The sequence below is a fragment of the Hakea prostrata genome, chromosome 10 (assembly GCF_041222555.1).
Source record: "Hakea prostrata isolate BN-2017 chromosome 10, UWA_Hpros_2, whole genome shotgun sequence".
NCBI classification, from domain to species: Eukaryota; Viridiplantae; Streptophyta; class Magnoliopsida; order Proteales; family Proteaceae; genus Hakea; species Hakea prostrata.
Genome location: NC_142609.1, coordinates 34,176,968 through 34,191,517, shown reverse-complemented (window position 1 = coordinate 34,191,517; position 14,550 = coordinate 34,176,968). Strand labels below are relative to the sequence as shown.

The following is a 14,550-nucleotide window of genomic DNA, read 5'->3' as shown; positions in this document are numbered from 1 at the left end:
TCTACAAAATGTGTCATTTAGATTGCCCACCAAAATATGTCAGGTGCAAAGCCATTTTCCAAATCAAGTACAAAAATTATAGTAAAAAACATAAGAATGATCAGTATCATCACAAAGACACTAACAGCCCAGAATGGTTCCTGTAGAGACAAGATTAGCACGGGTAACTAGTGCATGCCCTATATTTAAGAAAGTTCTTTAGAAACAAAATATTATAGAAAGGGCCCAGCTACTTCCTATTTTGCTTGTCCCAATTGATTTTAGATTATAACTTCAATTTTATTCCACTTTTTGGAGTTCCTTATCAGTTAGCAGTCAGCATCATTCAAGCTAGTGCTTCAAAGAAGAGCTAGCATCCATAGACCTCAAAACTCTACATGAAGTCCACAGCAAAACACCAGTCCAAAGTCATGAAAAATATCTGATTCTAAGTGCCAGACACATACAAAGCAAAAACTTTCTCAGCTCAGCTACAGTTAAAATGGCATCACACATTCTTCATCTTTTTTTCTTCTTTTTTTTCCCTCTTTTTCTTTTTCTTTTTCTATTATGAATAGATACGGAAAATCAAAAGGCCAAAATTAACATTAGCTGAACAAAACAGTCAAAATTGGGGTAATAAGATAGCAAATTCATTACAAATCATGAGCCAGCAAGCTGGCAGCATCGCCAAATGTCTTTTGAGCTCGCCATGAGACAGCATTGGCAGATTCTGGAGTTCCCACCTGAAAATTTAACAAAACACTATCAGATCCCCATCCTATAGACAGTATTAGTTATCTATGAATGTCCTAACCTGCAAAAGAATTCCACCCCACCTACCAAAATGCTATACAAAAAAGAGGACACCAACAAAGGCTATGTCCTGCCGCTCTTTCCATTACATAGTTTAATGTAGGGGTAAGTGCAGACTACAATTCAGAAGGTTGCACCTAGTAGCCCTAGGTCAAGCTACCTGCAGTCCAGACAACCGCCCGGCCAAAATGCAAAAAGCCAGGGGCGTCGGAGTCCTTTGGGAGGTTCATTAAATGAGATGAGCCTTTCATTTAGTCAATACATACAAAGGAGAATAGAAAGTGTTCTCTTCTGTTAACCTATCCTCATGAACAAAATTCCATATGGCTACAGCAGAATGAAAATCACCTTAGTCTCCATCGAGTAATAATCTTGCCACAATCTCAAATCTTGGCCGTAAGTTGTAAGGGCAGATTCATACAACTTGCGAGAATTTTTAAGGCCATCATTATCACCAACAAGTGCAAGGTTTTTTTCCAACTCGATGCAGTTCTTATAGAAGGCAAGACTCGGATGAGGTGAAGCCAAGAATCTTTGGAGAGGGAAAACAAGAAGATTGTGTCAACCATTAGTGTCAAAGAACACAATGCTAATCACAAAGATCGTAAGTTCAGAAGTTCTAAACTAAAAATGATGAACATAAGACAAGTCAAATAGATAGAATCTTAAAAAGCAAAAGGAAAAGAATAAATTGGAAGGAAAATCACACAAATTCGATCTTATACTAGAAAAACAACACAGCTTCATCTAAACTACAGGGTCAACTATACTGATCCTGCAGCTCCAGTACTGGGTTGATAAATATGGAGGTTCAGCCATTGTTTCATATGATTATCAGGTGAGGGATTTATTCTATCAGCCAGTAAGTCTTGTCTAGGCCAGGTATGAAAACACGTTATTTAATTGTTCACATTAGGTCAGGTCTAGTAAAAATCATCCACATCAATTAAATAATCTTTATAAGGGCTGAAACATATTACCTAATTAGTCCCTGTTAAGCACCAGTCTATTAAGAGCCATGCACACTAATTAAATGATCCTTATCATGGTTGATACATGTTAAATAATTAATCTGTTAAGGACAGTTCATTTTAGTACAATTCAATTTCAATTCAGATTAGCATTTCATGTAGAAGTGATGTGACCACAAGTCTCACCCTGGCAAAAAACCTAAGTGGGCCGACTAGATGGTAGTCCAACGTGGTTAATACTTCTTGAGTTAGTAGTTAGTAGCTGAGTATCCAAAGGAGTTCTTTTTCAAGTGAACTTCCTATAGATTTTTAAGATATTTAATCTTTTAATCAGCAAGTCAATTAGATATTTTGGATTCTATTTCCTTGGTTGAGATTATGCAACAGGATCCTAATCTATACAGGAATCCCACTTAGTGTTAGAGTCTTTTAGTAGGCTATAAATAAGACCTTATTCTTTCTTTGTAAGTTTTAAGTATGATTATTGAATGAAAAGATATTGAGTTGAGGACTGGTTCTCCTGTTTGAGGGGGCTCGGTGGACTTTTTAGAAAGTTCTTCAATATTCAGCATTTTTCTTCAAGCTACTTCAAGTCTTCCAATTCTCTACAGCTTTCACAAATTCCAGCAAACATTAATGGCAACAGCAGTCAAGAATTAAGTACAGCAACCCACCCCTTCCCTCACTTCCCTAGGCAGCCCCCCCCCTTTTCTGTGCACCAATTAAGCCCCTTCCCCCTTGCTGCCGCAGCACAGCAGCAGCTTCCCCACCCCCAGCAACTCCCCTGGCCCCTGCCACTACCCCTTTGATCCCTCCCAGCCCATCCCTCACCCTACCCTGCCCCATGCAATAGCAACCACCCCCTCCTCTCTCTCACGGACTCTCGTTCCCTCCCCTCTCCCTTGCGGCAGATCTGAAACAGAAAAGAAAAGAAGAGGGAGTAAAAGAAAAAGAAGGAAAGATCCAAGGAATTTTTTTTAAAGATCCATCACAAACTGATCATTCCCTAATTTTTCTTTTCCCAACAACCCATATCCGTCTTTTCCCCAATTCAATTCTATTTTGGAACCCTAATTTTATCCTTTTCCAATTGATCCCAATCCATTCAGTTTTTTAAAGGTTTTTTGTATCATCTCCTAATAACCCATCTATTCTTCCCTAGTGTTTCCATCCAACTCCCATCTATATAAGAGCATCCCTTAGGCATCCCATATAATTATAGAACTATTTGCTGGATGATTCTGGGTAATTCTAGGGAATCTTCTCAAGAAACCTTAACCCTAGAATTGGATTTACATCAAGAAGTAGGAATACAATTTTAAGACTTTAAATAAGCCCCTATGCTTGTAATAGTTAAGATTCAGATTAATAAAATTCAGTTTTTAAGCTCAAGCTTGTGTCTGTTTTGTTGCCATCGAGAATAATGGTCTCACTATTGGTAAGGAACCTCGAAGTGCATGAGATTAGGGTCTCTTGTTAAGCTAAGCAGGGATTTCTCTATGGCAATGGATTCAGCCTTCACTAAAGTCATTCCATATCCTCCACAGTTCAAGACAGGCTCCAGCATCCAGGTAAGTGGCAGCCAGCACGTCCCATCCCTCTTCCATCTCAACTTTGTATTATATTTCTTGTATTTTCAGATTCCCTTAAACACCAAAATTTCCAAGTAAGATCTATACCAACCTAACCATTCAAATTGACTCAAACATGGAGAAAATTTTCCCCCGTATTAGGTCTACATTCCACCCAAGTGACACCTCCATTCAAATCCTCTAGACCAATTAACCATAGAAGTCCAACTAGGATTCAGACTCCTATCAAATTTAGGGATCTCAAATCAGCCATCAGATTTAGCCAATCTTCAAACAATACCCTCTTTAGGACCTGCATACCAATTCCTTAAAAGTCTTATTTAAATCCAACCATTCAAATACCCAAAATACACCTCAGATCCTCACCTCCAAACAAGGCATATATGTCTTTCCTCACCACTGCTCCTAAGGTGATTTCAGGTCAGCCCCAGGTTTTTGGTTCCTTCAATTTGAATTAAATCACTAGTGCATGCTGGAGCATCCTAAGGCCTTTGCTGAACCTGGCCATGCCTCCTCAAACAACTTTCTCACAGCTTATCAAAATGATTTCTTTTGACAAGTAGAGAGAATCATTATTACTATTAACGTGTACCTGTTTGCCTGTTGGGAATTCACCGTGACATCCCCTGTCCACTTCATCTTCTACATAACTGTCAAGTCTCTGGTCAATTCAATATCACCATTAGCAGGAAAAAAGGGTTGCAACTTGCCAATCAATTAAATAGCCAAAACTTTGCAAGAGAAAAGTTGGCCTTATGGTGTTGACTGCTAAACTTAACATGTGGCCCATTGAGAGAATAACTTGACCATCTAACAACCATATTGAGCATATCAGATTTAGATTGCCATTATCATTTTGTTATAAAAAGGCTGTCAGTCTTTCATCTAATGGTATTTTCTTCAGCCATGTGAGTGGCTGATATGGTCCATCTAACTGTTGAATAGATGAAGAGCAATCCTCAATGATAAGGTCCACCATCTAGAGGGCTTCCCAATATAACTTTCAGCAACAACGATGCTGGCGCGGAATTCAAATTGTTGAATGGATAGAAAAACATGTGAATTAGCTATTTACCATGTCAATCATATGACACTCAATGTCTTAAACATCTTTTTCTATATATCCAAATCTTCAACACAACTGAGTTGGTAGTTGAGTGAAGTAGTGTGATGGCTTTGGGCAGAGGTCAGAAATTTACCAGTACATGGACCATAACTCAACTCAACAAAGTCTCTTCCCAAGTGAATAGAGTCAGGTGCACAGGTCCTATCTTGCAATTTGACTGTGTTTGAAGCCATGTATGTCATCAACCAAATCCATCCATATTTAGATGATGACTGATAAGAACCCAGCTAATCCCTCAATCAAAACCCTGCAACCAAGCTACTCTCTTGCTGAGATAAACCTGCAGTTACCTCACAATCCACACTCGACTCCACACACTGCAAATAAATGGATGGACAGAGATCTAAACAAGGAAAATACTACAATTAAATCTCAATTAAGGCCAAAATGGATACAATATCTTTCTTACAGAAATCCAGAAAATCCTATTCTACTTGCCCCAAAACCAGAGGGTCTTTCCCTCCCCTACATGTCATGCTCGCCCCAACACTAATACAAAATTCTCCTGCCTCCTTTATTTCCCCCACTTCCCCTAGTATACCCTAATACCAATACCCCAAAGCAAATCCTAACTAACTCCTTTTCACCTCAGCCATACCCTCTGAACATTCTTAAAAGCATCTAGCTGCTCCCCAATATGTCCCTGCCATGTGACCTTCTCCTTCAAATCTGCCCTTCACATGGTTGGATGGAAATGATCCGCTACTAACTCACCTGCCCCCACAGTACCCCTCAACATTGGGGTCCTAACAATGACATACTTCCACCAAAAAAAATATATTTTTTGAGCATTCACCGGCTATCTCATGGCAGATGGTAGAGATTATTTTGGAACAGATAAAGAAGTCATTTTATCTCCAGACAAGAAAAATTGCTCCAACCACATGGACATTGGCATAATTTATTTCCACAGCTTACTTTCTATATCTCTCACAACATTATACTTCCCAATAGAAAATGCAAATAGGGAAAAGAGAAACACCTAGGCTGTATTACCTTTGGATGCTCGTTTACCCTCTTGGTTGAAAGAATTTTTTGGTTAATTTCATCATTGTAAACCAGTAGTAAATACAAATCTCATCTAAAATTTGCTCCCCTTTCTTAATCACAATGCAATAAATTACAACCTCAATCATCACTTTAAAAAGAAAGATTGAATAGCCATAAATTCCAAAACACATTTTAGGTCTGAAGACTCTGACCCTTGATCAATGCATCTTAGAAGATCCAATTTTACATTTCATATATGGCTGTAATACAACAAATACACAGGCACAAGCACAGATGTTGTCCAGTCTGAATATGATAAACTTACACCAAAGACAAGGTTCCACTCAAAAGGTAAAAGAACAGTATGGTAAACTGCATGGTTGTAATAATTTGATCAAATTGATCTTTGGCACTCAGTTTCCAAAGTAATGGACCAACTGAAAGGTGCAGCAATTACAACTCACATATATAAACTGAAGCATGTGAATGGCAGACTATTATTGTGTATATAAGACATTCATGCTAATCAAATCCTTGCAGTAATATTTTAGGGCAAACATCACCAGCATAGCATGTGAATAACTAACAAAATGTATATAAAATAATTTACGAGAACAATGCGGGCAAACAACTGATACATGCCACCTCACACAGTCTCTCTCTCTTGTTTCCTCATTTAATCACAAAGGATTAAATACCAACTGAACTCCACCATCCTTCTAAGCAAGCATGATGCCAATATAGGGGACAGTACACACCCCCTCACCACCTTTTCCTTTTTGTTCATTTCATGCATGTACTCCACCTTGTATACAAATCAATACCCACTAAAATTCCTCTCAATTTTCTAGGCATGTATGATTCCATTATAAAGACTATTTTGACCCACACAGATGAAGATGAGTAACTAGGACGACCCTGAAACTAGTTTTGATGAATACAGAAAAAGACGTAGGTTTTTGCCACAATGATTTATAGGCAAAGATTTTATATGTATTAATAATTAAAAAATCATACAATCAAATTATAGTAACTTACTGTTTATACATCTCCCTTGCTCTTTGAATACCTTCCTTCTCAAGAAACCAGTTGACAATAGCAGAAGAAAGAGAAAATTGGCTACAACTTTCACCACCTCCAGCCAGTAAATTTAGAGAAATAAGCACCAGCTTGTTAAAATAATCTTTTTGTCGTGAAAAATATTTGAGGGCCTACATAAAAAGACAGGAGATAAAAATGGTTACAGAATTGCTCACATAGAATTGCAATGCTAGGTACACACCACTTTACAAACTGAGACTGTTAATGCTGTGCAGGACTCCTCAAAACAGAAATTATGCATTTTATTGGAGCAAGGCAGCAAGCAAATATAGAATCAAGAAAGTTGCCAAGAAGTGAAGGGTGAAAAGAAGCTGAAAGGACCTGAGATTTCTAATGGCTTAAAAATTCGCACAGAGTGGGAAACATTGGTTGGTTATATCAGATATGAATATCTAGTCAGGATCCAAGCATCACTTGTTATAGAGCACAAATAATAGGCAGAACCGACAGCTTCAATGTGAAATCTGATCCATTAATTTAATCATAGTGTCATATCCATTTGGATTTCTAATTTTCAGTGAGCCAAAGGTAGGTTCTGATCTAACTACTATGCCAGATATGAATCAAGTGAGAATCCAAGCATTGGTTTTTATAGAGCACACAGAATAAGCAGAACCAAAAGCTTCAATATGAAGTCTGATCCATTAATTTCATTGAAGGGGTATATCCATTTGGATTTCTAATTTTCAGTGTAGGTTCTGGCTATTGAGGAACAAACTGAACTGTCGCTTGAAGACAGAAAAAGAGAGTGAAGGTCCTTTTTCTCATTGACTGGCCCTTTCTCCTATAACTAAAGATAAACAAATATGGAGCTGAATGAATCAGATGCATAAATTGTATGCCTGCCAAGTAGCACTCATCTGTAAGCTAATCAAGGTACTTGGAGAATAGTTAACTGACACGTATCAACAACTCTCAAAATTTTTATTAGAAGAAGGAAGAGAAGATGCCAATCAAAGCCAAATTAAAATGCTAATGTACAAGTACCTAGTTCGCAAGTCTCCCGCCCACTGCAAGTGTCACAGCCTTACCTCCTTTGGCAAAGAGGCTATTTCCAGATCTGAACCTGTAACTATTCCACCACAATGGAGAAACCTTACCATTGCACCAAGGACTTTCCTATTCTCAAAACATAATCTTCTTGGTTTAATTTATGGTTATTGAATACTGGGTCTGCCTTGAAATCTCAGTTTCCATAATCAACTAGGATTTTATCCAACATTTGACTACCAGATTAATCTGAATTTACAATGTCCAGTTTTACCTAGTAAAAGAAGCCTTCAACCAGGATTTCACCCTTATCTTAGTTTCTGAGCATGTTTTCTTGGGTTTCTAAGCTTGCTGTATTGATTTCATATTGATTTGTGAAACCTATTGATGTGAACACAAAAACCCTGGCCAAAACCCTTGGTGAGACCCACAAGATGGCTCCAAGAGGGATGCCACTGATATCTTGGCGGATCTTTGCACCAATTTTCAGAATAGTGCTTTCTTCCAAGAAGTCTAGAGAAGGCTTTGGATTTAAACAAAGAATGAGACCCCATGAGCTACCATATCCCCTATTAGGGGTATTTAGGGCATTTTAGCCCTCTTATTAGTGCTGGAATTATTTCTAGAGATTTATTTGAGTTTTACTTCTTAATTTGTGTTGTGTTTAATTTGGTTAGGTTGTGGGTTAGATAAGACTTTTGCACAAAGGGGGTTCCTATCTTCTAGGAGGGATCTTATCTCTTAAGAGTTTACTTTTACCTAAAAGTTGTCTTTTAGTACTTGGTGGTTGATGTCCTAGGGAATCTTTTTCAAGTGGAATTCCTTTAGAAAGAGTCTTGAGTTATTTATTCTTTTATTTTCAGCACATCCTTAGTTGTTCAGATTCCACGTCAAGAGTGCAAATTATGTTGTGGGATCCTTGTCTGTTGAGGAATCCCACTTAGTCCTAGTCTTTTGAAGGCTATAAGTAGCCTAGTATTCTTTATAATTCTTCAAGTTTGATTGAATAAAATTTCTCTCTTTGTGGAACATAGGGTCAGGGTTCTGTTTGGGAGGGGTATGGCAGATTTTTGAAGAGTTATCAATTACAACTAGCAGCTATTCTCAATTCACAGCAGCCATCAGTCATCTATAGAAGCTCCTATCAAGTAAGAAAACAACCAAGCCCCATCCCCACCCCTCCCCCCCTACCCCTGCCCCCCTCCCCATTGCTGCCCCAACACAGCAGCAGCCCCAAGCCCCCCTAGCAGCACCCTTAGCCCCTCCCATCATCCCTACAATCCTTCCCAACCCAATCTTCACCTCCCTTAGCATCCGTAGGCCTCTCCTCCTCTTCTTCTTTCCTACAGCAGCCTTAGAACCTCTATACTCACATCTCCCTATCCCACCTTAATGTCCTTTTCTGCTTCCCTTAGGAACACACCACCCCCTTGAGATCAGTCCTACAGCTATTCCCCCAATTAAACCATGTTTTCCTAGCTTTAAGAATTTCCCGCACTTCATCTTCTTCCTCTAAGTTTCTGCAACTTACCTCAAACTTCTGAAACCTAAATCTACTGCAATTCAGACCCTCCCCTATGTTCCAGAATCATTAAAATAAGGTCTGAACATTCAAGACAGCAAGTTCAATCCCCCCCCCCCCCCAGCCAAAAAAAAGCTAGTTTTTCCAGTTTTTGTTAAAATTCGGATATCAGTTAAGCATTACAACAGGTAGAGCTCAAAACATCCTATACATTCTAGAGTACTTTTCTCTTAGCTGGAATTGGTTGGGCAGCCCTTCGATTCAGGGAAATTCCACTACTACCCCTAACCCTAAAACTGGGCTACATCATCTATCATTTAGGTGTCCGAAAACCACATTATCCCCATCAGAGAAGCAAATGACCGACAATGTATGTTGGAGCATAAATATACAGATCTTGTCAGGCCTATAAGTTAAACACAGGAGCCTCAAGCACTGGATATGGCTTTTGACAAAAGCCGGATAGAACAATGCAAAACTGGACAAGATTCAGTTAGCAAGTAACAGGAAAAAGATAATGGTAATCATCCACATTAACACACACTTAGAATTACTGTAATCAGTGTGTGTATATATATATAAAAATAAAAAAAAAAAGGGAAGAAAGAAAGAAAGAAAGAAAGAAAGAAAGAAAATAAGGAAAAGCATGGACAGCCTACCATAATCCACAAGCTCTCAGCTTCTGAAATAGAAAATTTTGTCAAAACTTTGCTCAGCATTTCAAAGATAAAGCACAAGTCATCACTACTCGGAGAAGCAGATTTCCTTGCAACACATTTCATCTCTATTGAAATCCTTAAAACCCACAATTTTACTGCCCCAGAAAGATTTCCATCGCAAAGCTTTTTTGTCAACTTCCTAGCTTCTTCTAATCTCCCAAGTTGCAGATAGAATGAGATGTATTGGTATCCAAGATCTTCTGTAATTAGTCCCATTGTTTCAGCTCTTTCATATGCCTTCAACAAATGTGGTATGAGTGCTTCCTTGTGAGCAGAAGTACTGGAAAACCATGAATCTTGGGAATCTGTTCTTCCAGAAGATATTGTATCCATTAAATAATTTGCATACAGGGAAACCATCTTTGCAGAAGGCACAACCTTTAAAGCTTCCTCATAAATCTATACAAAGACAAAGCACGTAAAGCCAGAATTAGAAGAATATGGAAATGAAAATTTGCCCTTCACTTCTCCTACATAGTTTAGCCTGCATGTGGATTAAGCAAGGTTTTCAGAGGCTGTTAGGAGGCGCAAATCAAATAGACAAGACCACATAGATACAATGAGATTCCATATAAAGCATCAAATTAGTCATCAAAATCGTAGTACCTAAACTAAGTCCTGAATTAACTTTAATCATATTCTTTTATGTCATTATCTCAAACATGCAGATAATGTAACACAAAAGCAACTCTATCAATATTGGGATTAAGCAAACATGCAACAATTGCAATCTTGGAAGCTGAGATCCATTATTTCAATTATCAATTAAAAAAGAAAAGCATCTTATTTATTCACAGGAAATGGAAGGTTATAAAAAATATATACCCATCCATAATCCATATGACCATCAGGTAACATAAGAGGGTTTTTGCCCATGAGCAGAAATACAAAATATGGAGAATCAGCAATCAGATGCAAATTCTTTCAGATAACCAATTGATCCACACCTTCTAGTGCACATAAAATTAGGTTTCCTTCATGGATGTAGCATGGTGAATCTCCAAGAATGAATTTCTTTCCCATCTCAAATCATAATATAAACAAGGGATGTATCTGACAGGATGCTTCCATGAGTTAAAGAAATTTAACATTCACAGGGCTATGTTCATTATTAGATCTTTGAGTAAAAAAAGAATCTGAAAGTCAAAAAATTGCAAACAGTGCAAAAACATGACCAGTAACAACCATTGCTTTTCAATCAAACTGCTGAGGATACAGGAAAATATTAATTTAATGTACAAGAGACTTCAATTTATATATAAGATGAAAATTTTCATTTTAGGATAAAAACCTACATAAGATTAAATTGAACTATCACTAGCGTTGAACACACCCAGGACATGAAGAATCATAAAGAGTATCATCCTCTCTGCAGTTTTGACTCAATAAGTTCAGGATAATACCTCTTTTCTTCTGTCTTTATCATCACTCTGCTCTATTCTAGTTTAACAGTTTTTCATCCGGATGGCCAAAGGGTGCCTTCTCTTTTATAGTCTTCCTGCCAAATCAGTTCTCCTTCTCATGGTTTTGCAATAACAAAAGTTCAAGGACATAATAAACCACTGAATGTGCATCTCTTCTGAAGGCGGCTTCCCAATTGGCTCAACATAATCACTTAAATGTTCAGTTCCTGCCAGACTTTTGGAATAAACACATTAATGTACCATGGACCATGGTCCATGCATAACTTGTTTATTTTTCTTTTTCTTCATTTTTCTCCTTCAAGATGAAGAAAAGCAACCTAAGTAAAATCTGGTATAGTGATAGTTGGATCAGAATTTATCTCATTTCAGTCCATGTTGATATTTTATGATCTGAAGGCAGTGAAAAATCAAATGACAATCAAGGCTGGTAAGAGAAACCACTCTTCAGAAGCATCTTAGTAGGTACAAAAATACTGATGGCAGATTCTGATCACCTTTGCTAGCTTAAAATGTTAAATCTAGAATATCTCCCTCCTACATCTATCGGTAAGGCAAGCATGCAACTTTTTGTGGTAATATTACTGATTTACTTCTGAAATCACTTCAAGCCCTTCTTGGCACATTGTCTTCTGATAAATTGTCTGGTCTTGTAACTCTTGTTACATCATTACAAATTATACTATTTATTCCAGTAAAAGAAATATAATTAAGTATTTTACCTATTCTTCAGATGTACTTTCATTTTACTACAGCATATTAACTACTAAATACAGTTGTTTTATTGGAACTTCTCATCCACACGATGATAAAAACAGAATTATTCTCCCTGTTTTTTATCCACCAATTACTACCAACAGATAGAAGCACTTGTTATGCAAAGTTATAGGAAAATTTTCCAGATGTCTTCACGAGTGGTTGCTAAGTAGCCTCAGGACAAGACTGGGGAAGCCCCAGAACAAATATAAAAGGAAAAGGAAAAGGAGAAGGAGAACACAAGCAACTGATTATAATAAAATGCCATTGGCAACTGCACGAGTCTACAATCTTCAAAGAGAAGGTTCACCAGTACAAAAGATACATACCTCAACCGCCTTATTCCACTGACAAATCATAGATTCTTCGCTCATGCCTCTTACATTTGCAGGGTAACTAATTTGAAGCCTTGCAATCCAGTCCCAATATTCAGGTTCATTTGAGAAATCTTTCTTCATGCTGCTTATTATCTCTTCCTTCAGTTCTTCAGAACATTGCAAATCTGTTGCATCCACTATCTCAAAAAATGTCTTTCGCAGATTGATACTAGATGGAATAGCCTCAATTGCCTCACTGTAGATAGTCTGAAGCAAAACTGAACCTTTCTCACGAAATAGATCTTCTTTCTTTTCAGCTTCACCTTTCTGGACATCTGATCCATTGGTAATGTCCCTTTCTTCATTAAAGGCCATATACAAATCCTTGTTTTCATCTCTCCACTGTTTTTCATCAGCATCTTCATGATATCGAGCCAAGGTACCCTTTTCTTCTCCTAAAGCAACCTTTCGAGCCATCAACTTATCAAGATAGGCAAGCTCCATGCGAAGATACTCAACCCAAAGATCTTCTGAAGTTGGACAATCTCTCAAACTTTTAAGCATGAGAGCACGAGCAGCCAAAATGTTTAAGTTCTGGTGAAACTCCCAAGCTGCTGCATATATCCGTAGTCCAGGAACCTTTGGGTGGAACCTAATTGCCTGAGCCAGAACCTGCAAAGAAATTTCAAAACATTTCCAACACATTAAACCACATCATAATTTAGTTTATGAACAAACTTGGGCATAAATAACAACAAAAAGATAATAAAACTTGCAAACATGTCCCCTGTGTACAATTATACATGTACAATTATATACAATATAATTCAATGAAAAACATTAAGGAAATTGTTTCAACATACCATCATGAGCTCTCCAAGTAGAAAGTTACTGTTGATTATGCTACGCATTAATTAGATTGAATTTCAGCAGAATATAGAAAAATCATACACTGCTTGAAAACTGAATGCCTAACTGCTGATTCATTTGAGAGATGTGTTGCTCTAAGGCTCAATTTGTCTTAAACATCAATTAGCCAAAAATAAGTCATGGATTCAAAACCATGAAAATACAGAAACTGAACGGGGCACAAGAAAAAAGGCAGAATGCATTTCAGTTCATCCGGAGCATGGTAATCTAATCCCACTACCCATAAACGAAAAAGAAAAAGATGATTCCCTTACAAACTCCCATTAGTTTAGCAGGTAACAAAAAAATTTGCAAATCCAGTGAAATATTATCACAATGACATGTACATTATAACAAATTCCAATACCTTCCTCATCCTCTTCCGCTGACCTCGTTCACGGCAATAATCAAGATACTGCAACCAAAGATTGATATCGCCTTTAAATCTCATCACAGCGAGATGGTAAATACCCATTATCCTGGACTCGCCGGTAGGATCAGAATCAGATTTCCTCGACCTCTTCTTCCCCTTCTGATTCAACTGCGGAACCACGGACTTCTTGCGCAGTCGACGAAGCGAATCAAGTTGCTTCTCATACTCGATATATGCCAAGTAATCCTGCTTGAGTGGACTTGGACGCTTCAATCGGTACTCGAACTTCCTTCTCTTCTTTACTATCTCTGCAATTTCAGCGTCCGTGAAAAGTCCACTGCGCTTCAAGTTTTCCAACTCATCGACAGTGCTCTCGAGTCTATACTGAACAACTTCCGCCATTTTTAATTGCTAGAAGAAGATTTGAGTTTGTTTTTGCTGTTTCTACAGAACATTCAGAAGCTGAGAAGAACTAATGTTGGGATTCAAACCGTCTGCTGCCAAGTGAACTCTTCCCAGTGAAGATTGATTGAAAGAACTTCTGGGATTAGGAGCTGGCTTTCCAATGTTGGGAAAAATACACAGCACAGTAGAATCTCAAGTATGCAGAATTGACAATCCCAGCTGAAAAGAAACACAAGCTACACCATTATTTTTGCAGAAATCATTACAGAAAGATCAACGACTTACTTGGCAACATGGCGTCCATCAAATAAAGCAACCAGCACTCAAAAAATTTAAAATCCGAAAAAGCAACCAAAAATCAATAGGAGAAAAAATCGATCTTATTTCACTCACTTGACGGTTCTGCTTCTCGCAATCGAACCACCAAGAGACGCCGATCTTGAATGGTGAGTTAAGAACGTATTTGCTCGCCGTCGCCGGAGAGGAAGTTTGCGCCAATACCAGTTTGCTAGTTGAAGGCTAGGGCATCGAGTGTCCTCCCCGACTTTTTGATTTTGAAAACA

The 14,550-nt window shown here is 37.9% G+C and overlaps 1 protein-coding gene across 1 annotated transcript; it reads right to left on the bottom strand.

Annotated features, from left to right (window-relative positions):
- Positions 1–408: 408 nt before the first annotated feature.
- On the bottom strand, positions 409–14,532 carry LOC149002607 (U3 small nucleolar RNA-associated-like protein). Its single transcript, XM_089137289.1, has 7 exons — positions 14,381–14,532; positions 13,577–14,206; positions 12,313–12,972; positions 9,747–10,205; positions 6,513–6,685; positions 1,144–1,327; positions 409–725 (listed from the first exon to the last, which is right to left on the bottom strand). The coding sequence occupies exons 2-7, from the start codon at positions 13,982–13,984 to the stop codon at positions 636–638; spliced, it is 1,974 nt and encodes a 657-aa protein (XP_088993415.1). The 5' UTR covers positions 13,985–14,206; positions 14,381–14,532; the 3' UTR covers positions 409–635.
- Between the last annotated feature and the right edge of the window lie 18 nt (positions 14,533–14,550).

Bases quoted from the DNA above. Each gene is read 5' to 3' on its own strand.
- LOC149002607 (XM_089137289.1), bottom strand. From the start codon at position 13,984: ATGGCGGAAGTTGTTCAGTATAGACTCGAGAGCACTGTCGATGAGTTG. The intron at 12,973-13,576 runs GTATTGGAATTT...ATTTCTTTGCAG, and splicing joins AGCGGAAGAGGATGAGGAAG to GTTCTGGCTCAGGCAATTAG. The intron at 10,206-12,312 runs GTATGTATCTTT...GTCTTTGTATAG, and splicing joins AGTGGAATAAGGCGGTTGAG to ATTTATGAGGAAGCTTTAAA.